The following is a 26,740-nucleotide window of genomic DNA, read 5'->3' as shown; positions in this document are numbered from 1 at the left end:
GACTAACGGTGTGCCGGAGCGCTGGCGTTGGACGCCGCTGGAGCATTCATGCTGAACGAACTTCATTTCATGCAACATCTGACCACCACCGAAACTATACAGACCTCGAATGACAGGGGTACGTTTGACGGGCTCGATTGGAATCTGCTCCGGATGATCGGAGCCAGGGGCGATCGTGATTAACTGGTGTGCGGAGGCCGATGGGTTCGACCTCCGCCGGTGGAGGAGACTTAGTTCTCCCCGTTCGACGAAACAATATTGTCACGGATGGGCAGAACGCAGATCTTCGATACTGCTCTGCGGTAGCTGCCATCCTTGGTCTTGACTGTTACGACCCGCACATTCCCGTCTTCGCCAGCGTGAACGTCTGTCACTCGGCCGAGCTGCCATTTCAGAGGCGGTCGTTCTTCATCCTTCAGAACCACCATGGTTCCTACTGCAACGTTGTTCCGACGTACAGTCCATTTTGTCCGATTGTGGAGGTCCGACAGGTAAAGCTTGGACCAGTTTTTCCACAACTGCTGTGTGTACCGTTGAGCCTTTTGGAAGGCTGACAGTCGATTCTCGGGAATTCCATCCAGATCTGGTTCCGGAATGGCCGTGAGGGGACGCTGAATGAGGAAATGCCCGGGAGTTAACGCTTCGAAATCGTCCGGGTCATTACTGAGCGGCGTCAGCGGCCTGGAATTCAAAACTGCCTCCGCCTGGGTCAAAATCGTTGCCATCTCGTCGTACAGAAGCGTGCGCGTGCCGATCGTCCGTTTGAACAGCATCTTGAACGATTTGACTGCTGACTCCCACAGTCCGCCGAAGTTTGGCGACCGTGCTGGGATAAAGCGGAATTCTATCTGCTCCTCGTTGGCTTCCCTGACTACGTCCGACTGGAATTGCTGGTTGATGAACAGCCGACGAAGTTCGTCTAGTTGACGTCTCGCTCCAACGAAGTTTCTGCCATTGTCGCACATGATTAACTCCGGCTTGCCACGCCGGGAGGAAAAGCGCTTCAAGGTCGCGATGAAACCTTGAGCGGACAAGTCTGCCGCTAGCTCCAAGTGTACAGCCTTGGTAACGAGGCAGATGTAGACGGCGATGAAGATCTTCACTGGCCGAGAACGTCGGTGCGGGTAAGCGACTTGAAACGGGCCGCAGTAATCGACTCCTACGCGCTGAAACGGTGGACAAGGAGTAACTCTCTCCGGTGGGAGATCTGCCATGAGCTGATCCTGGATCTTTGGCCTGACCCTAAAGCAGGGCACGCACTCGTGAAGCACCTTTCGCACGAGATTCCGGACGCTTGTCGGCCAGAAACGCTCTCGGACGGTCGAAATGATCAGCTGTTGTCCGCCATGCAGCAGCTTCAGATGGTAGTGGGCGACGACGATGTACGCGAACGGATGTCGATGATCGAGGATGTATGGATGCTTGCGCCGGTTTGTGATTGACGCGTGACGCAGCCGGCCGCCGACGCACAGTATTCCGTCCTCGAGTTGCGGGTTTAGAGCTAGGATCTTCGACGATTCTCTAACTGCTCTACCGCTCGTCAGGTCTGCCAACTCCTGCGGAAAGCTTTCTTGTTGGCAGAGGCGAACCAACGCCTTTGTCGCTTCCTCGAGCTCAAGTTTCGTGAGGGGTCCTTGTCGTCGCGTACTTCGGTTGGCCGATTGCGTATTGTAGCGGAATCGTAACATCCAGGCAGTGATGCGCTGGAGGTCGCTGAACGATGAGCGGAGGCTGAAAATGTCGCTTGGTTGGATTACCGGAAGTGCTGCAGAGACGCTCTTGACTTCGAGATCCACCGGATCGAAATCGTCTTCGCTGATCGGTGGGGCTGATGGCCAGTTGCGCTCGTCCAACCTCAGCCAATAAGGCCCACTGAACCAGAGCGATTCGTACTGCAACTGTGCGGGAGCCATTCCGCGGGAAATAATATCCGCCGGATTCTGCAGTCCAGCAACGTGATTCCAGACACCGTCCTTCGTTATGTGCTGAATCTCCGAAACCCTATTTGCGACGAACTGCTTCCATCTTGACGGCGATGACGATAGCCAACACTTGACGATGGTTGAGTCCGTCCAGAAGAAGCACCTTGCACGTATGCCAAGGCTGCTCACGACCTTTTCGAAGAGGTGGGCTAGCAGCAACGCAGACGATAACTCCAACCGTGGAGTCGAGAGACGCTTGTTCCCCTTTTTCAGGTTGTCGAGTGGGGCGACTCGTGACTTCGCCGTCAGCAACCTCACACACACCTCCCCCGTTTCGGAGATGGTTCGCACGTAGAAGCAAGCACCATACGCCTTGTTTGACGCATCACAGAAGCCATGTAGCTCGATAGCAGTAGCATAACCGCCGGTTCCTACCCAGCGGGGAACAGTTAGGTTTTCCAATCCAGCTAGATTGCGTCTGTACTCCTGCCATTGCTCCTGTAACTCGGGACTCAGAGGGTCATCCCAGCCGCAACTCTGCTTCCACAGCTCCTGGATGAAAATCTTGGCCTGAATGATGACAGGTCCGACCAGACCTAGCGGATTGAACAGGCGCGAAACGTCGGAGACTACAATGCGCTTCGTGATCATCGCAGTCCAGTTGAACGAGGGGAAGGTAAAACGGAAGACATCTGTAGCTGGTTCCCACGCTAAACCGAGGGTTTTTATCGCTGTTTCGGCGGAATCTAGTGCGAGGATGGAACGTTCATCTCGCAAGTTCTCCGGGACGACTTCGAGAAGCTCCGCGCTGTTGGAGTTCCATTTTCGTAACGTGAAACCCGCTGAATCCGACAGCTCGATGACTTCCTTCACCAGCTGCCGACCTTCGTCAACTGTGTCAACTCCTGTGAGCATGTCGTCCACGTAGAAGTTTTTCTCGATGACTTCTGACGCTACGGGGTGTGACGCATTTCCGTCTTCAGCGAGACGCTGTAGGCATTTTGTAGCCAGGTATGGAGCGGACGAGGTGCCGTACGTGACAGTAGTCAACTCGTACGTTCGAAGCGGTTCACTTGGATCGTTCCGCCACTTGATGCTCTGCAACGGGTAATCTTGGGGCTGGACTCGGATCATACGGTACATCTTGGCAATGTCGGCGTTCACGGCTATGCGGTGTGTTCGGAACCGTAGACAGATGCTGGATAGGTCGTCCTGCACGACGGGACCAACCATCAACGCATCGTTCAAGGAAACACCGGTCGACGTCTGGCACGAAGCATCAAAAACCACTCGCAGTTTTGTGGTCGTGCTGTCCGGTTTCAGAACTGCGTGGTGCGGCAGAAAGTACCTCCTGACTTCTTCAGCATCGCTTTCCACTTCCTTCATGTGCCCTAGCTCGAGGTATTCGCGTATGAACTCGGCGTACATCGCTTTCAGCTCGGGATTAGCTACGAATCGTCTTTCCATTCCCATCAGTCGCTTGATCGCTGTTGTCTCGGAATAACCTAGCCGACTGATTACACTCTCCTTCTTCGGCAGGGTCACAATGAATCTGCCGGCCTCGTCTCGTACGGTTGTCCGGTTGAAATACGCCTCGCAAGCTGACTCTTCCAGTGACTGCGTACTGTGACTTCGACAGGTTTCTAGGTCCCAGAACTTCGTGAGCTGGTCTTGAAGATCGTTCGTGGAGCAGACGAAAGTCAAGGATGGCGATCCACCGACAGGGTGATCGGGTATCTTGCCGGAGACGATCCAGCCAAACTCAGTATTCTGTAGCGTAGGTCCATCTTCAGTCGCCTTGTGTCGCTCGCTTCGAAGCAGGTCCATGTAATACTCTGCTCCGATTATGATGTCTACCGGTCCTGGTTCGTGGAAACGCGGATCGGCGAGGAAGGCTGCTTCGGGAAGGTTCCATCCGCTGATGCTACAACTGGCTGTCGGTAGCGAAACAGTCAGCCGCGGGAGAACGTTGAAATGCATCTCTTGCGAGAAAGCCGACATGTCCTCCAACCTTGGCCGAACTACAGCGCTGACGAGTTTCGTCGACGTGCTGATCGACGAACCGATCCCTTGAACGGAGAGAAGTGATGGCGACGCGTGGAAATGCATTCTGCTGGAGAACTCTTTCGTCATCAGGCAGTGCTGGGAACACGAATCCAGCAGGGCTCGTGCTAGCATAGTATTGCCGTGACGATCTTGGACCCTCACAAGGGCGGTGGAGAGCAGAATGTTGTGTGTGGGAGTAACTGGGAGTGCAATGTGTGTTTGAGTGGTGGATGTGGCAGTGTTGGTGGCTGGTGACTGAGTGCTAGGTCGTTGAGAGTTGCTGGGTGTAGTGTTGCTAGCGTTTGATGTCTGTGGTCTCGGGTTCGGTCTTGGTTGCGAGGATTGTGGCTGTTGTCTGGTTTGTGTCGGAGGGTTTGACTGCGATTGTGGAACGGAGGATCGGATTGGTGCTCCATGCAGAAGAGTGTGGTGCTTCTGCTGGCAGTGACGACAGGTTCCCTTGTCGCAGTATCGGGCCCAATGGCCAAGGCTGAGACAGTTTCGGCACAGCCTTGCCTTCGAAGCCGCTCCGCAATCTGCAACCGCTGGAACTTTCCACAGACGAAAGCGGGATGCCACGAATCTCCGCAGAATGGGCACTTTCTCGACGGTTTGACGGTGGTATGGCACACGGATGGCTTCGATGAGCGATAGTCGGAACCGCTCGGCTTCGAACTCACGGGAGCGACGGATTGCAGTACTGCACAATGGCTGCGAAGAAAAGCGATCATGTTCTGGTACGTTGGCACGTCCTTGGAGTTGTGGTGCGTTTCCCACTGCCGTAGCGTAGCAGGATCCAGCCGGGAATACACCATGTAAGCCAGAACTGTGCTCCACGCAGCGGTGTCTTCTCCAATCTTCTGCAGCATCTGGAGGTTTTTCTCGAACCCGCTGATGAGGTTGCTCAAGCCGTCGTAACTTTCGCGCTTCATGCCTTCCACGGCAAACAGAGCATCGAGGTGGGCCTTCACTATGAGTTTTTTGTTCTCTTAGCGGGATTCCAGCGCCTTCCACGCCACGCTGTAGTTTGCAGCTGAAAGCTCCACAGACTCGATCTCTTGCAACGCTTCTCCAGAAAGAGCCGACTTCAAATAGCTGAACCTGTCCATGTCGTTGAGTTGCTTGTTCTCATGGATCAGGCTGCAAAAGCTGTCTCGGAACGGGACCCACTCCTTAATCCTCCCACCAAACGACGGAAGGCGAATCTCTGGCAGCTTCACCTTTGAAAAAGAAGATTCCAACCGGTCACCAGGTTGACCGATTCCGGATGTCGTCGCGATTGGTGGTGGGGAGCTCGCTTCGATGTGAGACTCACTGTTGTTTAGAAAGTCTAGTCAGCACATCCAATGGCCATCACCGGCAAGGAAGCGAACGAGGAGCAGATAGAATTCCGCTTTATCCCAGCACGGTCGCCAAACTTCGGCGGACTGTGGGAGTCAGCAGTCAAATCGTTCAAGATGCTGTTCAAACGGACGATCGGCACGCGCACGCTTCTGTACGACGAGATGGCAACGATTTTGACCCAGGCGGAGGCAGTTTTGAATTCCAGGCCGCTGACGCCGCTCAGTAATGACCCGGACGATTTCGAAGCGTTAACTCCCGGGCATTTCCTCATTCAGCGTCCCCTCACGGCCATTCCGGAACCAGATCTGGATGGAATTCCCGAGAATCGACTGTCAGCCTTCCAAAAGGCTCAACGGTACACACAGCAGTTGTGGAAAAACTGGTCCAAGCTTTACCTGTCGGACCTCCACAATCGGACAAAATGGACTGTACGTCGGAACAACGTTGCAGTAGGAACCATGGTGGTTCTGAAGGATGAAGAACGACCGCCTCTGAAATGGCAGACTGACCTGTTGACCTTTTGAGTACTACCTACGGGCTGCAACTGGTTTGACGAAGCTACGTACTGCGAACGTCGATCTCACTGGCCAAGCTAGATGACGACCACTTGTAGCGCGCCAAGGGCAGGATGCGCACTTCTGTCCTCTACCAGATACGGTTGCAGGTGACCTCAAAGAGTCAAATTTGGTACCAAATATAGTACGAGACTAACGGTGCGCCGGAGCGCTGGCGTTGGACGCCGCTGGAGCATTCATGCTGAACGAACTTCATTTCATGCAACATCTGACCACCACCGAAACTATACAGACCTCGAATGACAGGGGTACGTTTGACGGGCTCGATTGGAATCTGCTCCGGATGATCGGAGCCAGGGGCGATCGTGATTAACTGGTGTGCGGAGGCCGATGGGTTCGACCTCCGCCGGTGGAGGAGACTTAGTTCTCCCCGTTCGACGAAACAATATTGTCACGGATGGGCAGAACGCAGATCTTCTCCACCGGCGGAGGTCGAACCCATCGGCCTCCGCACACCAGTTAATCACGATCGCCCCTGGCTCCGATCATCCGGAGCAGATTCCAATCGAGCCCGTCAAACGTACCCCTGTCATTCGAGGTCTGTATAGTTTCGGTGGTGGTCAGATGTTGCATGAAATGAAGTTCGTTCAGCATGAATGCTCCACGCAGCGGTGTCTTCTCCAATCTTCTGCAGCATCTGGAGGTTTTTCTCGAACCCGCTGATGAGGTTGCTCAAGCCGTCGTAACTTTCGCGCTTCATGCCTTCCACGGCAAACAGAGCATCGAGGTGGGCCTTCACTATGAGTTTTTTGTTCTCGTAGCGGGATTCCAGCGCCTTCCACGCCACGCTGTAGTTTGCAGCTGAAAGCTCCACAGACTCGATCTCTTGCAACGCTTCTCCAGAAAGAGCCGACTTCAAATAGCTGAACCTGTCCATGTCGTTGAGTTGCTTGTTCTCATGGATCATGCTGCAAAAGCTGTCTCGGAACGGGACCCACTCCTTAATCCTCCCACCAAACGACGGAAGGCGAATCTCTGGCAGCTTCACCTTTGAAAAAGAAGATTCCAACCGGTCACCAGGTTGACCGATTCCGGATGTCGTCGCGATTGGTGGTGGGGGAGCTCGCTTCGATGTGAGACTGGCCTTCAAGCGAAAATACCGCTCCTCGAATTCGGTAAGCGCCGCCAGGTTGGCCTTTTCGCGCGCTCGTACATCCTTGTCATCTTCATCTTCAGCGGTTTCATCTGTTAGCAGCTCAATCCGTTCCCGAATCGCGTAGAACTCCTTGCAAATTCCTTCTAGGGATTCCAGGCGCACTGCTACTTGAGATTCGTCCTGGATAGGATCGTACCCTCGCGCGAAATTCTCCAATCCTTCCAACGTATTCAACACACGCCGTTCACTCTTACCAAGGGCGCGTAGATCGGCCATTGATAACTATTTGAACACAGCACTGCACTGCGATTAACTGCGTAAAACGCAATCAATCAAATTCGACACTGCACAGCACTTGCACTTGCACCAAAACACTCGCGATCGACTCGACGTTCCACAAAATTTGCGACCTCGAGAGACAGTTTGACTGCTCGCCGACAATTAGACAGCAGCGAGGGGGTTACGACCAGAGAAGACCAAACAAGCCGACAAATCCAGCGAACACCGAGACAAATTAACTAGCGGACACCTCAGGGCTACGCTCCAAAATAAGCAACTCGCATGCACTTTCATAAATTTATTGCCGCCAATTCCACCCAACATGCAATCTCCACCCAACATGCACTATACTTCCCAAAGTAAAATGTCCTCCGGGCTGCTGGGCTCCTTCGCTTCGACGACAGCACCTTGGTTTCGTCCCGCAAGATGTCCTCCTTCAAGGGCGCTTTTCCTCGTGATGGCGCCGCGATCTCCTGGCTGGTTGTTGCTCCAAGCACCGCGCACCGCTGCAACAATGGCGCAGGAAACATTCACTGGCACTTGCCAGACTTTTCTTCTTCAGGAGCACTGAACACCGGCGGAAACTTCACTCCGCTGCCTTCCGAGCCGTGCAAATTTATTGCCGACGGCTTTCGCGCACTTATTGTCCGTGTTCTTCCACCAGCACTTCACACTGAGGACCTTTGGCTTATCCTCACAAAAAACTCCGGGAAATGTCCCTAAAAGTGTCCGAAAACGCCTAATCCGGCTCGAAGGACCAAATGTTCGCGCCCGCCGCGGGTTGTTCTTTCGGACACTTGATAGAATTACGTTTGTTACGAACGGAAACACTTTTATTACGCGAACAGACACTAATTTTATTACAACGAAAAGAGGAGATGTTTCCTCCGCGGCGGTTTATTTAGACTGAACTCAAAACAGCTGTTTTCCTATCTGCTACCTACACTATTTATCGCTTATGTATTACGCAGCTGGCGACACGATCGCCAGCTGCAGGTATATAAAGAGCGAACCGGTTGGAGAGAATATTTGGAATCGGTGTGCTATCTAGGGATGTCCATGTAAAATAAGACTCTCGATCAATATTGTATCTCGCTCTAACAGTGTTTTTTTATTGTATTATTGTAACAAGGGGGTTTTGGCTTGAGCTCACCGGTACGTTGCGGCCGTTGCTGCTACGATGATCGTCCGGTCCTGTATGCGCTGGGGCTTACTTGGACATCCTTCTTCTTCTTCTTCTTCTCCGGTGTTTCTTCTTCCACTGCATCGACTTCTTCTTTGTTTTCGATTCAGGTTGCCCTCACAATTAGCCAGAGGACATCTTTCCCCACAGAATCACAAGGTGGGGCTTTGATGGTTATTGGCCATTATAGCGTAGGGCCGTAGTTCCGGGTCCGAGAAGTGGTACTTTGCGCGCACAATCTTCGTGGTCTTCGAGCGAGTTGCACCTCATAAGGACCGACACCAACAGACTTGACGTAACACCACATTTCAAGATACGGTCGGTCACCACGAAACTCTTCGACCGATTGTTCTTTTGCATCACGTTCTCGCTCGGGATCAGTTGTACGTTATGGTCAAATGTGTCTAACTCGGCCAGCACTTACAATGTGATGATTCATCATCCGAAGGTGCACTTTGCTGGCCGTCCGTGATGCGACACAACATTGACCCGTACAGGTGAACTTTAACGAAAGTTTTTATTTAAAATGGTATTTCAGCTATTGGGTTCTCTGTTCACCATTGCACTTTCAGGTTTTAAAAGCACTCGCGGAACTTCAATCAGCAAGACTCAACCGTCACTTCCTTCACTTCTTCGGACCAAAATTACAAGACCCCTTCCCAGATTCCGCCATGTCATTGCCATTGAATAAATAAAGAGACACCTTAAACTACTAAGCGTAAAATAAACATAACTCAAACACAAAATTGTGGAGATCAACATTTATTATACACTTAGACATTCAAATTAATAATATAAATGGTCGGCGTTAAGTCAGAGAGGACCATGTGTCTTTTACCTAATTTCTAGAAAAACGACTTTAAAGTTTGCAACTCTATAAGTTTTGAGATTTTCAACAAATGTTCTTGATTTTTTGCAATAAATCTTAATAACTATTCATCAAAGCATCGCTCTGTATTGATCGCGAAAATTGCTCAGTAATTGATTGTACTTAGTCCACTCTGACTGAACGATTTTTGGAAAATCTACAACCAACTGCAGTTCACACTCAAGTTTTTACATATTTGATGAAAAATTAATGCACAAGTAGGACAACAGTTAATAGGAATGGTGTATAACGTGAGCAGGAAGATTGAAATTTGATATTTCTGTTATTACACTGTTGATTCCCATTTTCAATTTTTATGTTCAGTCAGAATGGACCAAGTACAACAGTTCAATATCATATGAAGACTAGTCAATTAATGAGCTTTTAAGGAATTCTTAACTTGAACATTTAATAGCTAACAACTTTTGAGCGTATTTTAATAGTTCGGAACTTTTTTGAAATATTGTAGTTACACAGTTCGTAATAATTTATTCAGAGGACTGGCGTTTTTCAAAAAATCGTTCAGACAGTGTGAACCAAGTACACATTTCTTAAATAACCGGTAAAATCAATTTCTTCATGAAACGGGTTTTGGTGCATTTCAATATGATGCCCAACAGCTACTAAACGAACATATTTTGATTTGGAAAGGGTTACGAAAAATAAGGTAAATCCAACTATTTTTCTTAGAGACACATGGTCCACTCTGTCTGCACGCGAAATGCCACAATATGCTTCAACACGATTTTGTGGAAAATTGGATATTGACCAAAATAAAATAGATTTGCACGTGCTTTCTTGATAATCTTCAGAAAATGCGTCAGGAAGTCATAAGATTTGGAAACGTATTATATTTAGATGATAAACTGTTTTTAATATTGGATTTTAACCAATACATATTTTTCAAATCTCCTAACATCAAGCATATGGTCCACTCTAACTGCACACTATTATCAATTTTCGCAGTTCAATCAAAAGAAAATTGTGCTATAACTCTCGTTAATTGATACATTAAGAAAATCGGATGAATGTTCCAAGTAGGTAAAATAATTCTTAATCAAATGCCCTAAAAATCCCATTTTCGTCAAATTTGTTACTTGGTCCCCTCTGACTTAACGCCGACCAAATATACAATACCGTATGCGTGATAATGTTTGCACCATCGTTAAATAAAATTCCAGTTTTACTTTTGAAGACAATGTATTGGTTTTATTTGCAGGCATTTAAGCTATAACTCATATCATAGTAGGCTGTGAGTAAAAAGTGTTGATTTTCTTAGTTTAACACTTGCATAATGACTAAGTGGCAACCTAGCTCGTGATTTGTCCACGCGCAAATGTCGAAAAGTATCCGTGGTAGTGTCAAAGTCAAGATTAATAATTTTTGAATTTATTTTTTTATTTTGACATTGCCTCATGGTGTAGACATTGACACACAAACAAAAGTTATAATAACTATTGATTCTGGAATTTGGTACGGATCGATAGTTTTTCGGAAATCGAAAAAAAACGGAGGTTGCGTTCGGGCAAATTAAAGACTTTCTTATATGGCGCTACTCGTAGCTCCTGGATGCCATTGGTAATAATGTAAGTTTTTTTTCTATGGTCGAAGGATCATAAAAGCCACCGTAATTTTCCTTTTCGATATGCCATGCCGTTAAGTCGCTGATTTCGCGTTTCTTTGCCATTTTTCTCATTGAGCGCATATAATTTACCCAAATCTTATTTTTGGTGGCAGCGATAGCTTTCTTAATCCATGTTAACCTTGGACGACCAGTGGACACCTTCGGGAATAGTTGCCCTTGCTTTTTTTCGGTCTAAGACTGTTTTACGGTTCTCCTGAACACTCCTGAAATGTCTTTTTTTAACATTTGCGCGTGGACAAGTCGTGACTACCGCTGCTACCCCTTCATGGTGCAAATTTTAAACTTAAGAAATCGGATTTTTTTACCCGCAGCCTACTGTGATATGAGTTAGAGCTTACGTGCATGCAATAAAAACCAAGACATTGTGTGTACAGGAGATATGAGTACCTTATTTGTACGATGGTGCAAACATTATCACGCATACGGTATTTGATAAAAAAATAATAACAATAACATGCTCTGAACCAACAACTAGCCTTTCCACCACACAATACATTGTTACCCAAACGGTTGGTAACACCAAAACAACGTTTTTTTTTAAATAGTGGTTTCGCAAGGGGGTGTCACGAACACTAGTGCAAATCTGCTGGTTGAAAATATGCCCATTTGATTTTGCTGGGAACAGCTGATCTTTGTTTACTATTTTCAACCAGTAACTCAAGTGGTGTTCGTGTAAAGCAGCGTGTACGTACACGCAACACTACTAAAAGCAGAAACCACTATTTGTCTTGTGAGGGGAAGGTCGTGACTTATGCCAAATTCCATAAACAGTGAAATGTTTGATTATGTGCACCACGTGGGTGGTGATAATAATCACAATAACCATTTTACATGGTTATTTTGAAAAAAATCTTTTTTGACTTAAAAATAAAGCTCCTTAGTCGTCGACTAACCGTGACTAAGGAGGACGACAGGGCTGTGCTCAACCGTATACCCATATTTCTTTTAGTCAAAGATTGAATTTGACTAAACAATTGATTAAAAACCAGGATTCTACACTGGCCATGGCCAATGCACGAATGATGTAGCAGAAGATTTCCCAATGTTGATTTCCTGTTCATATGGTTCGCCTCCCTACATTTAGCTTGCACACGCAATACCTACTCAGTCGCCACCATTCAAGCGACAAGCATGTTTCGTTGAATTTGATTGTCAATTGGAAAATTGTCACTTGTCCGCTGGCTGCCAAGTCCCATAAGTGCAGAGCAGACTGAAACTTAGGCTACGTCTGTCACATTGAATCTCCGAGCGAATTTCACACACACAGAACCCCTTTGATGTTGGCTTATGTACGGTTGCTGTACTACAGGCACTAGGGACGCTGGCACGTACCTCAATAGATTTCAGCAACGACATTTTCTCTTTATGGAAACTCTTGTTTCCGCACACGACGATGAAGCAAAAGGCAAAGAAAAACTGCCAGTCAGTGCGATATGATTGTGCTTTGTGCAGAGTTTTAGTGTGTTTAGACTGGATAGTTGTAATACAAGTTGGCACTTTTGTGCCTTCCACCATAAATGCTAGCTGTTGGCCGTGCTGTGACAGCGTTCTTAGCTTACGTTGTACGTTTCGTCAGTGCAGTACCATAGTTACTTTTGGATTTTTTCTGACATGGGGAGATAACAATTTACAAACGTGAAAGGCATTTTACGCGGGAAACGTCAAACATCTTCGTTGGAGTGAAATGTTGACAATATAATATTGAATAGAATAGCTTGTCGCATGCTGAAAATGCCAAAATATGTATCCAAGTTCCAGTTCCTATTTGCTGACATTCGTCACGTTAACCTTGTACTGGTTGAATTGCTGTAACCATCGAATAGGGTCTGGGACCATTTGGGTCGCAGGGCCGAATTTTGGGCACTTGCTGCTATAACTCAGTCAATTTCCAACCGATTGACTTGAATTTTTGAACATGGCTAGACACTGTACGTACGTAACTGATCGTTTTCCAAAAATCAAGTCAATCAGTTGAAATCTGACTGAGTTAGAGCAGCAAGTGCTTTAAATAGGCCCCCCTGTCAAAATGGTTCCAGACCCTATTTGAAATGATGCAATAATTCAACGCTTACGCTGTAACAAACCATGATATTTATAACCCATTGTTATACAGGTAATCTTTGATATAACGTACCCTCGATATAGGAAACTGCACTGTTTTGATTTTGTATGGGATTTTGACGTTTCTTGGCTTTGTTGTTTACAACATTTTTGTAAGAGTGAAAGAGAAGGGGAGAATTTCATGCAGTGCCCTATAGCAAATTCAATATAACGTGCATTTACGTTAACGATCAATGCACTAACGCGATTAATATTGAACGACCATCGACGTATGTGCATTACCCTTACTATTGTGTGGGGTGGTCATCGCGACCAAATAAATCATAATCGCGATGAAGACCGTGAAGTGTATTTTTAAATAATTAGTGGATCATATCACCTACCAAAGGTAGTTCCACTTGACCCTCCCAAGCAACACACATGTTATAATAGAGTTACGACAGCGCAAGTTTTGGTTGTATAGAAGTTTATTTGACGTAATTTTTACATTTTGTGTAAATAACGTAAAATAAACTTCTATACAACCAAAACTTGCGCTGCCGTAACTTTTATATAACATGTGTGTTGCTTGGGCTGCCCTACTAACAAATATTCCTTCCCGAGGCAACTGTGGGGATGCTGTGGATTTCATGGTTTCAAGTAACAATGGTTGTCGATCTAAACATTCCTTCCCTTTCCGATGACCGTAAAGACGTGGCCGACGCCCCTATTGACTTTAAAATCGGGTTTGTGTATTCGCAATTTCGACACGACCTAGTAGCAGTTCCTGAAGAAATCCCTAGAGGAATTCCTGAAGAAACTCCAGAAGTAATCCCGGAAACAATTTCAAGAGGAATTCGCAAGGGAATACCTAAGCAGTTCCTGGAGGAAGGACTGAAATAATTGCTGGAGGAGTTCATTAACCCTTCAGGACGTGCACCGTTTTAAAAAGTGCAACACTACAAAAAAAAAACACGCTCGTTGTATACAGCGCGATGCAGTTTCAGCTGCTTGATGGCTCACATCCTGAAAGGGTAAAAAATACAAGGAGGGATTCCTGAAGGAATCCTAAGAAGAGTTCCTAGGCGAATCATTGGAGGAACTTTTAGAATAAGTTGTTCCAGAAAGAATCACAAGAGGAATTCCCAAGTGAAGCCCTAGAGAAATTTTTGGAGGTATACCTGAAAAATTGCCTAGAGGAATCCCTCTAGGGTATCCTAGAGGAATCTCTAGAGACTTTAAACACATGTTTGTAGGGATCCCTGTGGCAAATCCCACAAGAATTCCTGGGATAATTCCTGGAGGAATCCCTGAATAAATTCGTGGAGGAATCCTTTGAGGAATTCCTGGAGAATATTTGAAGAACTCCTTCTGCGATTTCTAGGAAGAATTCCGGATGAAATCGCAGATGGAATTCTTGGCGATATTTTGAAGGAATCCTAAGTAGAGTTCGTGGAGGAACTCTTTGAGGAATCCCTGTAGCAGTTCCTGAAGAAATCCCTGCAGTTACTGGAGAAACCCCAGGAGGAGCCGTAAAAAGAATTTAAAGAAGCATTCCTTAGGGAATCCCTGAACAGTCCTTGGAGAAAGTACCGGATTAATTCCCGGAAGTCCTTCAAAAAATTCCGAGATGAATTCCTGATGGAATTCTAAAAAAAAGTTCCTGGGGAATCCTTGGAGGAATTTTTAATATAACCCCTGGAGTTGTTCCTGAAAGAAACACAGAAGAAATTCCCGTGTGAATCCCTGGAGGAGTTCTTGGAGAAAAACCTTAAGGAATTCCTGAAGAAACCCCATGTGGAATCCACGAAGCAATCCAATGAAAAATTACTTTAGAATTCTCAGGAAAGTTTTTTTTTAACAACCTACCTGGAAGAACTTCTCTAGGTATATCTAGAAAAAAAAAAATAATGAAAGAGACCATGTCTGCAAAAAAATCTGAACGAATTATTGTTGGAATCTATGGATAAACTCCCAAAAGAATGTTTTGTACAATGTTTCAAGGAATTTATCGATTATTTTTTAGATAATCTCTGGTAAAATTTTCTGAAAGGGTATCTGGAAGATATTTATGCTACAATACTGCGAATTATTCTAAATTGAATTATTGGAGCAATCTCTAGCGGAATTCTTGAAGGGAAATATGCAGAAAATCCTAAAAGGATCTCTGTTGACATTCCTTTGGGAATCCCTGAAGAAATTCCTGAAGGATTCCTCGAAAACAGCACTGGAACACTCACTGGAGGAACCACTAAAGATATCCCAGAAGAAATTCCCGGAGTAATGTCTGGTGAAACCCCTAGAGTAATTCTTGAAAATTCTCTGGATTGGATGGAATCACTAAAGGAAGCTAAGGAAAATAGCCTGGAAGAATTCGTCGATGTATCGTTGCAGAAGTATCGGTAAAAAATTCTGAAGAAGTCGTGGGAGGAACTCCTGAAGCATTTCTTGGAACAAACCCTGAAAAAATCACTATCGGAACCCTGCAAGATGCCCATGGAAGAATTCACAAAGGAGAAATTCTTGAAGAAGTTCTTTGAGGAATTCCTTACAGAATCCTGGAGAAGTTCCTGAAAAAGTATCTGAAAGAATTTGTTAAGGTGTCCTTGAAAGAATTCATAAAACAATCTCAAGTATTTTGCTCTTAGCATGACGTTTATTTGAATTGAATACTAGTGAAAATTCATGAATTATATGCTACTACACTCTATAGCTGAATAGGGTTCTACAGAGTCCGTCTGTTTTCTTACCGGAACCGGTTCCGGAATATCTGGAACATTTGGCATGTTTGGCCACGCCCCTCCCTCCCTCTGCCTCTTCTGGCTACGCTCATCGAATAAAAAGAAATCCAAATGGGACCGTTTGGGCAGGGGGCTTGTTTTTGGGACACGATGAGATACGTATAGTATCTGGCCATGTCAATTGATGTGAAATTGACTGAGTTATAGCGGAAAGTGTTCACAATTGGTTCCTCCTGCCCAAATGGTCCCAGACCCTAATGACACAGACAAACAGACGTAACAGCTTGAACGATTTTCATGGAAATCCATCGCTCAGTCTACACTACCATCACCTGGTGGAAAAGTTGCACGAATCACTGTGTTGTGCAATATCGTCGACAAAAGTGTGTGAAACGTCAAACGCAAAGAAAAACGATGCGCGCGCCTCTGGTTGTGAAAGCCACAACTATGAAAATTTAAAATGATCGTTAAAAGCGTGGTCGATGGAAATTTCGCAAGTGTTACGTCTGTTTGTCTGTGCTAATGGTCTGAAGAGCTGACTTCTGCTGCAAAGTTTCTGCTTCTGCTTTTCTGTCAAACGTGTTTTCTTTAAAGAGGTTTACCGTGACTATGATAACAGTCTAACGGCTCAACTAAATGCACAAACCCAATAGAAAACCGTTACTAGAGGACCTTGTGGTGTCCTGGAACAATCTGAATATTAAAATATGTTTTAGTTTTCAAATGGGGACGATTTTTTCCAAATAAAATCACTTTTTTCATGCAAAAAATGTATGAAAAATATCATAACACTAATATGATTTTTTTGAAAAATGTTGATCGTTCAAAGACACGACACTTGAATAGTGGACACTCAGTAAAAAAATGTTTAAATCGGTTGAGAACTGTTTTCGCAATCGTAGTGATCGCATGTTCTTCTTCTTCTTCTTTATGGCTCTACGTCCCCACTGGGACTTGGCCTGCCTCGCTTCAACTTAATGTTCTTTGAGCACTTCCACAGTTATCAATTGAAGGGCTTTCTTTGCCTGCCATTGCATGAATTTGAATATTGTGAGGCAAGTACAATGATACACTACGCCTAGGGAGTCGAGAAAATATTCCCGACTGGAACGGGAATCGTACCTGTTGTCTTCGGATTGGCGATCCATAGCCTTAACCACTAGGGTAACTGGATCGTATCGACGTTTTTGGAAAACCATAATTCCGAGATAATAGCATTTAAAGTTTCAAGTTTGCACTACGCACCCGTAAGGAAGCGAGGCGCAAAACGCTATATCTTTGCTTCCCGAGCAGAGAAGAATAGCAAGTAAATAACATATTTAGGTATTAATCTTAAATACAATCATACCTCGATATGCCCTTCATTTGGTGGACATGAAAGGCAAAATAACAAAAACGAATACCATGATTTTGCATTAATAACACATAGAAAATAACAAGTGTTGTTATTTCAATAATAAATTAATACCTAAAATTATAAGTGCTGTATTTGTTATCCAAAAGGTATTAAATAACAAACTAATAACATTTTTTGTTATTAAATCGTGCATTTGTTCGAAAACGCCATGGTATAACACCAAAATATGTTCTTCAGTTATTTCACTGCTAAATCAACAAATACCACACCAATACCAAACTGTGCTCACATACAGAGCCGTAGCGTGGTCCCATGACGCCCTCGGCAAGCATTCAGATTAGCGCTCCACGAATGTTAAACATTGTTAATTTGCAAAATTATGATCATTTATGTTCTTTTTCCAAAGTTTCTTTAGTTGGATTTTTATGTTTCGAAGAAACGAATTCTCCTGGATTTTTTTTTATTTTCTTAGAGTGTTATTATTATTATATTTTATTAAAGACACTTTACCAAATAAGTTGGCATTCGTGTGCAATTTCTTAGAGTGTGTTTTACTAAATAGATTTCCAGGGATCTTCAAATAATGTATTATACACATTTTCGACGATTAATTCAGTTGGTTTTACCAGCATTTTCCATAAACTTTACAAAAGGTTTCTTCTGAAGTTCAATCAACATATTTCCCAGAAAATCTGTAAGATATTTTTCAGTAAACCTTAGACAAATAATGGACATGGAGAAATACCAGGAGGAAATCCTGAATAAATCTCTATGAGTTTGTGTTGAAATCTCTGGAAAAAATCCTACTGCAATCACTGAAAATTATGATAGAATCTCTGGTGGAATTGGGTTCTTTAGGGGTATCCAGATTATTGCATAATCGGAATCTCCGCCCAAAAATTAGTCGAAATCCAAAATTTCATCATTTTAGCTGCCCGGGAACTATTTTTAAAATGCCATTAAAATTTGTATGGGGATTTTTTTTTGTTCGGGACGAACTGTCACTTTATCGATTGAACTGTCATTCTATCCACGGAAATTAAAACTGTTTTGTTTATTTAACCATCAAAACAAAGGAATCGGAATGCAATAAAATCACGTTATACTCAGAAAAATGAGCTCTTTCGATAAGGCTAAAGAAAAAGGCAATATTTAATTCACTATACAACCCAATTCTTGCGGAACATCAGGAGGAATAGCTGATAAAAACCCGGTAGACATTTCAGCAAGAATTTCCAATGGAATTCATGGAACAGAGTGTTTTTGTTTTACTTGTCACGATTTTTTATTCACTCTCCTGTTTTATGCGGTTTCGGTGAAAATTCGGCTGATGCTGTGTTATCCGGAAGCTGACCTCGAGTGATTAACGGAATTTGATGGGCGTTTCGCATTAGCTTAGTTATTCGTTCCCTGATGTGTTTGAGACTTGAAGAAGAAATAAAGGGACACTTTTTCACTGCTGACTTTTTTGGTGATACGCCGCGAGCAGGCGGACACCGATCTTCAGTTCGATATTTCTCCGTTTCATTGTGTCGCCCTTCCGCTAGTGATCAGTTTAAAGAAAAAAAAATCTGCTCTGCCACCGTGGTCATGCTAAAATTCGTGGTCGGAAAAGAAACCGCAGGCGTCAGCAGTGCAAGCTTGAAAGTAAATTTCTCGAAGTGATCAGAATAATTTCGATTGAAATATTGTGAAGAATATGAAAGAAGATGTGAATAACAAACCGTTTTTCGATGGTTCGTGGTTACTGTTGTTATTTTCTTTGCACAAGTTCGCGAGTGATGTGAGCGGAGCAGATTCATTGACGGAGCCAAGTATATGCAGCATAAATCCGGTGGGAGGGTTCTAATTATTTGTTTAGTTTTGTGCTCATCTTGGTGCTCATATCTGTACCATTCTAAAAATTTAATTTTTTGAACATATCCCGCTCTTTGTAAGTTATAAGGTTTTTTCTTGTGATCAAATGCCATCATTATATGTTTATCCAAACGAGAGTTAGCAGGACCTTTGTTTTTGATCAAATTTTTGCTTATGCTCAAACGTGTTATCTCCAACGTGTTTGCTGTTTGCCACTTGTACGGTTTTCTCACTTACTCCATCCATATTTTGCTCATTTCCTAAGTGACCTTTCAACTGTACATTGTTTGAGCGCATTTTTTTCGACGATGTTCCCCTGAAAGTTCATGTACGTGCTTAAATCAATAAAAAAATCAAATCAATCGGTTTGAGATATACTTGGTTATAGCGGAAAGTGCCCAAAGTGGGTAAACCTGCCCAAATCGTACAATACCCTACCAGTATTTTCTTACTGCGTCCATACTTTCTGGGACGGTCTTTAATATAATTATCAATCAATTAAAGCTACAAATATAACGCATAACTTAATCATACTGAATTCTTGACCATTCCTATACCAAAATCCCATTTCCTTTCTTTTTTCGAGAGCGTCGGTGAGTCGCTGGCATCTCGATGAATAGTTATCCCCTCCCTACTATCCTTTCCCATCCACATAACGTGTTTCTTATCGTTTCAGAGAGCGAGTAATGGCGCTTAAGCCTAGGCTTGTTAGCCAGGACACAGTGTAAATGGCTGTGCCCCATCCCTGGAAGCAAAAAGGCCCATGGAGTGACAAAATTTCTTAGCTATGTCACTCCCAACGTTGGTGTTTAAATATACCAAAACTATTTCACTCACTTCAACACATCTACATGATTTACACAAATATACTTACACAATCTGAATCTTGTCGCATCACTCGCTTATAGTGATTCCCAAATCATCCCATTCCAAATATCCAACTCCTTGACACCTATGGGAGTGTCGGTGAGTCGCTGACCTCTTGTAAAGTAGGTGTCATATCATCACATCCTTTCCTATCCTCGTAACGGAGAAGATGGGCGTGGCCGGCAATGGAAGTTCTCATGTCTTTTTTACTTCTACCTCTGATTGGATAGCTATTCCTTCCCAAATAGCATTCCATAAGCAATTAAAGTAGGAGTATAAAAGTTTTAACATGACAACTTTCAGTATGCAATCTACGAATTACTCCGTTACCACGCAACGCAACGCAACGCAACGCAATTTCCAATGGAATTCATGGAACAAATCTTGCAGGAATTCCTGAAGCAGTTCCAGAAAAATTTCTGCAAGAAGAATTTTTGAAGGAATTTCTGAAAAAGTTTCTTAAGGAATGGAGGATTTTTTGAAACAAATCCCTATAGGATTTTATGAAGAAATTCCTGGAGGAATCCATCAAAGAATTACAAAAGAAACATTTGGAAAAACGTTAGATAGAATAATAGAAGATTTTCTAACGAAACACCTGGAAAAATTCTGAAATAATTCCAAATTTATGATTTTTTGAGGAATTTATGAGGATGAAAAGTTTTCTAGAGGAATTCTAGCAAAAAATTATTGCGGAATCTCTAATGAACATTGAACAATTTCAACAGGAATTAATGGAAGATTTTCTAAGCGATATGAGAGATTTCTTCTTTCTAAAGGAATCTGTAGTAGCCTTTCGGAAGGAAACTGGTCGAATTTCTAAAATAATCTATTGATGACTTAAAAAAAATCCTGGAAAAATTTCTGAAGAAATTATCAGAAGTATTTATGAAGGAATCGCTCACGCACGCATCTGATCGTGCGATAACGGGATCGGTGGAATCGCATGCATACCGCGTGGCGTCTGCAGCAAAATGTAATGGAGAATAGGAGGTTGCCTAACGTTTTCATCGATATATCATTGTTACCGTCAATGCACACCTAAATTTTTGAATGTTTTGGAAAGCTTAGAATCTCAGGTTTCTAATGATGAGTTCGGATTTGAAATCGGTGGTTGCGAACACAGCGAAAATCGCAATTTAATGATAAAATTCAGAATGGCGACCAAATCCAAGATGGCTGCCAAAAAAATTTCGACTTCAAATGAAAGGTCTATACTTTCCCTTCATAGAAAAGTGAAGTTTTGTATATGTTACAACATAAAATTTTGAGATATTATGCGATAAATTGGGTGCAATTTGATGAAAAATCGTCATTTTTGTCACCTTGTCAGTCTCTTGCCAAGCGAGGGGTCCATCAATTTAACCCAACCAAAGTGGTTTTCATTCTTTTTTATCATATTCTAGCGAATAAGCAAGAAAAAATTGAAATCCCAGACTTTATGTAAATGGCGGCCTGGTTTCAGCGAGAATTACTCAAATGTGTGATAATTACACATGTTTCCTGCAATTTTATTGGCACACGTTGTTCGGAGAAGTTGTAGCAAACAAGTGTATCTTTCAATTTGTGCCAAACTCACTGTTAGTTTTTTGGGTGAATACGACTTGAATTGTTTGCACTAGATTTACAAGTGTTTAAGCCCAAACAAACATAAAATTCTTTCCAACAATTGTATGAACTGAAAAAGCATCATCTAAACATTTTCCATTTAAAATACGTTTTGTTAACACTGTAAAACATTTGAATGAACGCCAAGAATGTTGTTACGGGTATAAATATTTGTTACAATAATAAGACAAAATAATTGTTTAATGTGTTCTAAATGTAACATTCGTGAGTTCTTTGTGTTTAATGTTTCAATTTGACTTGTAAATATTCGTCTAATTTTAATACACATTTATAGGGTTCTGGAAGAATAGTGGCCCATGAAGTGCAATCCTATTTTGATTGCCAACTTTCAGGCTATTTCGTTCACCGGATAAATACCAGAGATACAAACCTTTCCCTGACACGGACTTCAAGTTATTGAGCTCAAGTGTCGAAACCCGAAACGGGATGCCCGATTAGGATTAGTTTTCCTAGACAAAACCAAGCTATGAACACAGCAACAAATGATGTGAACTAAAAGGCAAAATGCCAACTAAAATACAATTTCAGGATGACTGATGGACCCAAACTAATAAATGAAACCTCATCATCCTGTGATCGGAAGGAGTTATCCATCTGGATAACAGGGCACATTTATGTTATGTGTTGTGCTACGTCAATTTGTGATGTTCTTGTTTGTGCATTTATAAGGTTCTATGTGTTCGTGATGTGATAATCCTGTGTAATAATTAATTTCTCTTATTTTTGTAACATGGCGCCCAACGTGGGGCCTTAGAATTTGTAGGGTTCCATGTTGAATTTTGTAACATGGCGCCCAACTAAAAAAACCCGTGTGTGCAAATGAAAGCTAGTTGGATGGATTATAACTACAGTTTTAAGGCCATTTTATTTTTGTGGACCAGAGCTCGTCCATAAAAGTAAAGTTTAGTTGAGGTAAGATTTATTTGTTACAAAATCTGGAGAGCAGTTTGGCTTTCGGGTAACATAAATCTTTTTTGAGTTGAGGTGTTTTTTGGGGACTTGTTAGTCCTGTTCACCGCTACGTTTCTGGAAAGCACTGTGGCTTTCGGGTAGCAAAACTCGTTTTGGTTTCGTTTTGAGTTTGGGTTAAGTTATTTATCTTTATCGTAGTGTTAAGTATATGGCCTTAACACTATTGTTATGAAGGTTACGAAGCATATGGGAGCTGAATTTTTCGTGAATCGGTAAACGATTCACGAAAAATTCTTGCTCAAACGTTGGATTGTGTTACGGGTATAAATATTTGTTACAATAATAAGACAAAATAATTGTTTAATGTGTTCTAAATGTAACATTCGTGAGTTCTTTGTGTTTAATGTTTCAATTTGACTTGTAAATATTCGTCTAATTTTAATACACATTTATAGGGTTCTGGAAGAATAGTGGCCCATGAAGTGCAATCCTATTTTGATTGCCAACTTTCAGGCTATTTCGTTCACCGGATAAATACCAGAGATACAAACCTTTCCCTGACACGGACTTCAAGTTATTGAGCTCAAGTGTCGAAACCCGAAACGGGATGCCCGATTAGGATTAGTTTTCCTAGACAAAACCAAGCTATGAACACAGCAACAAATGATGTGAACTAAAAGGCAAAATGCCAACTAAAATACAATTTCAGGATGACTGATGGACCCAAACTAATAAATGAAACCTCATCATCCTGTGATCGGAAGGAGTTATCCATCTGGATAACAGGGCACATTTATGTTATGTGTTGTGCTACGTCAATTTGTGATGTTCTTGTTTGTGCATTTATAAGGTTCTATGTGTTCGTGATGTGATAATCCTGTGTAATAATTAATTTCTCTTATTTTTGTAACATGGCGCCCAACGTGGGGCCCTAGAATTTGTAGGGTTCCATGTTGAATTTTGTAACAATGTTCTCGATAATAATTTCAAGACATTCCCCGGTAAGAATGTTCAGGATTAATCAGAAAGAAAATTTTAATAGAATTTTGAAAGCATAATTATTTTTCTATGTTTATTGTTTAATATGGTTTCTCAAAATATCATAGAATATAAATTTCCAGGTTAAATCGTGGTAAATCTTCAAAATCATCAAGAAAAATCTGAATTTTTGAAATATCGAAAGAACGTAAAAAACACATGATTAATGTTAGATACCTAAACAGTGAAATTATGATAACATTCATCCTGTTTGCTCTTAACCCTATACGTTTTCGGCGCGCCTCTGAGGCTGGTGCCCTTTTTTATTCTTAATCACTTAACCTAATTTACAGCTCTATTGTCCACCAGGGCACTACGTGAGCGATTTCAATTGACAGCTGTACCTACAAGTATTGTACAGAGCCTAGATGTATTCTATTATACTTTATCGAACTGGTTGCCTTTCTGCTGCTTTCACTTTTCTACTCTACATGGTAGAATGATGAGCACAAGGATGATAGGTGGCCTATTGTTCCTTTCCAGTCCGATTGGGGGTCCATTATGAGTAGCAGTTCGCCGATGTCCAGGTATCCGGGTCCGTTTGAGCCATGGGGCTCAGAAGAGGGTCAGTGTCAGCCGCTCTCGGTGAAGAGCAACTGACGAAAAATTGCAAGTGCCGGGGCTGGGAATCAAACCCATGACCATCCGCATATGAAGCGAACGTGTGACCAACTACGCCACGGGCCCCGGCTAGGGGCTAGTGCCCTTGGCGGGGGGCAACCTGGCCAACCGCACGCTACATATTTCCAAATGTGATTGCGTTGAAATGTTATGAGAAATTTTGTAGAATAATATAATAATAACAATTTTAGACATTAGAGCACAGGTTGTTGTCAGCATGGTGTTTGAAAGGTATTCCCTTCTGCTCGGGTTGTACTGCTTGGATCTCTATGAAAATTTGACACAGCATTCTTAAGGACCCATACTTTAAGATAATAGAATCAAAAATCGATTTTGTGCTCGACCTCAATATATATAACCCCTTAATGTGCTTCCCTTTTGAAGCTGTTTTTAATTTTCTCCATCTTCTCCAACTGTAGCAAGCCACTTGCTACACTCGACTATACTCCAAAGCATTCTTTCCAAGTGTATCACAAAGTTTTAATTTAAATTACCATGTCCAATGTTGGATATAATTTGACGAATTCACTGCTCCATTTCCACTAAACTCCAGCTTATGGCGATAAGGTGATAAACTACCCCAGCTTCCATCAACAAACTCCTAAAATGTAATGGGTGTCCGTTTTATAGCAAATTAAATCAGTCCAGCTTTAACTGTGCTTTGCAGAATCTTTTTTTGGAAACAACCCGACAAATTCTGATGTTTCCGAGAGGAAATGTGCATAAATTTTATACTGAATTACCCTGTACATAAATCACTGGGAATTTTTGTGTTGCTCGGGTTCCCTTTGGAAAGGGAAATAAAACATATCCGAAGAGATATAAACCCTCTCACCCCCCAGGATCTGGCTGTCAAATTAGGCGTTCCAATTTATTAAATACAACGTGATTTAAATGATAAGCCAATTCATTTTGCAGCGATCGTTCATGTGCGATGTCTGCGCATATTAAATAATGCTACGGACCCTCGGTGTGTGTTTGCTTGCTAAACACCGTGAAGCTCGATGTCTCGTGTAGGACCACTAGGCAATAAATTAATTTATGTGTCAGCTTGGAACAAATGTTAGATTCCTACAATAGATACGTGACTTTGCTAAATCACAGCGTAGTGAGTGCCATGATACAACAATTACACAGATCGAAAAAAGAGTGTAAAATTCTGTGACATATGATGCACATGATTGGAGCGTGGGAAATCACAGAAGTTTACATGGCATATCATGTAAAAGTCATAAAATATCATGTAAACTTCCATTATATGTCATGTAATTCAGCATGACTCTGTGTGTTTACATGACATATAACACAAATTTACATGATATATCATGTAAACCATCATAACACTAAGTTTACATGACTTAACTGAAGTTTACATGACGAGTAAATCTCATTATTTTTATCTGTGTATATTTGTAGGGATTTTTGTAGAACTCCATCACACATATTTTCAAGAATGATTTATGTTGGTAGATTTTTTTTCTTTTTTCTTATTTTTTGATGTGACATCTCAACTGCAATAAAGGCTGCAACTTTTTGCCAGAATTTTCATTTTCATCAAATGCGTTCAGGTGCATTTTTGACTCACATTTTCAAGACCACAATTCACTTCGTCTTCAAAACGAACAAAACTGTAAAAACTACTTAATGTTTACAGCGAGTAAGCAAGCATCGAAAAGTATGAATACCACTGAATGTGGTTTGGATGACGAGATGCTTTCGGCATTTGCAAGGCAGTCATTGTAACGGCTATCTTTGGATTTGCTTTATGTTCGTAATGTAATAGATACGTCATACGAATTCGTTAATTCGTATATTGTGCGGAATTTACTCTGCTGTTCTAAGTATGCTTTAATTATTCTGAAATAAATATATAATTACATCAAACTGACTATCGTTTTCAATAAAAATATTACTACTAAAACCCTCACTGAACACATGAAGTACATTTAACATCTAATATTGCTTGCTGAACGATTGTTAAAAAATCATTCTTACAACCACACCCACCACCTCAAGCAAATGTCAAGTGACCACACCACACCGCACCGTGTGCGCACTAGGAAGAATCCTGATCCCGACGGGAAGTCATTTTTCGCCAAAGTGAAAAAGATTGGACACGGCTGGTCGCCTGCTGCCGTCGATCCCTTTTCAGTGTTAAAACATTTTCATTGAAACAAGAACAAAAATCACTAATGACAACCATAAATTTGGTCTTTCTTTCCTCCTGAGGCTTTGCGACTGGTCGGCCGCGGCCAGCCACCGCACCTCCGGGCTCGGCCAAGCGCCCCTGCATCACACCAAATCGCGTACAGGAAAAGGAAAAGTTCAGCGGAGCATAAATTCAACCCTCGACCTTTGGTGGCGTTTTCCGAACGGATAGAATACGAAAGCTAGATTGTTTGGCTGAACCAATCTAGATTATTTTGGAAAGGGTATTCACTAATTGTACATAGCTGAACATTTTAGCATTAACCAATAATTTATTTATTTATTTATTTGTATTAATTCATGTAACGTAGGGACAATAAATCTATCATAGCCAATCATTGCTGAACGCTTTTGGAATTTACGAACTCTTTTAAGGAATATCCCACAATTTTTATCATGATTTCCTTCAAAATTTTATTTAGTAGAACTTAACGGAAACCCGTCTGAAGATTTTTTCAAATGCCTAGGGTAATTCATGTATTTTGGACAGGCTGAGGACAACGTTAGAAAAA

At 42.8% G+C, this 26,740-nt stretch overlaps 3 protein-coding genes across 3 annotated transcripts; 1 reads left to right on the top strand and 2 right to left on the bottom strand.

Annotated features, from left to right (window-relative positions):
• Positions 1-230: 230 nt before the first annotated feature.
• Positions 231-4,900, bottom strand: LOC134290633 (uncharacterized). The gene is made up of 2 exons (XM_062857806.1): positions 4,710-4,900; positions 231-4,668 (listed from the first exon to the last, which is right to left on the bottom strand). Exons 1-2 carry the CDS (start codon positions 4,898-4,900, stop codon positions 231-233), a joined length of 4,629 nt encoding a protein of 1,542 aa, XP_062713790.1.
• Positions 4,901-5,314: 414 nt separating this feature from the next.
• Positions 5,315-5,836, top strand: LOC134290631 (uncharacterized). Its single transcript, XM_062857805.1, has one exon. It carries the CDS (start codon positions 5,315-5,317, stop codon positions 5,834-5,836), a length of 522 nt encoding a protein of 173 aa, XP_062713789.1.
• A 580-nt stretch (positions 5,837-6,416) lies between these two features.
• Positions 6,417-7,259, bottom strand: LOC134290630 (uncharacterized). Its single transcript, XM_062857804.1, has one exon. It carries the CDS (start codon positions 7,257-7,259, stop codon positions 6,417-6,419), a length of 843 nt encoding a protein of 280 aa, XP_062713788.1.
• Between the last annotated feature and the right edge of the window lie 19,481 nt (positions 7,260-26,740).

The sequence above is a fragment of the Aedes albopictus genome, chromosome 3, assembly GCF_035046485.1.
Source record: "Aedes albopictus strain Foshan chromosome 3, AalbF5, whole genome shotgun sequence".
NCBI classification, from domain to species: domain Eukaryota; kingdom Metazoa; phylum Arthropoda; class Insecta; order Diptera; family Culicidae; genus Aedes; species Aedes albopictus.
Note: the sequence above shows the minus strand (reverse complement) of the source record. Positions and strands in the feature narration are given on the sequence as shown.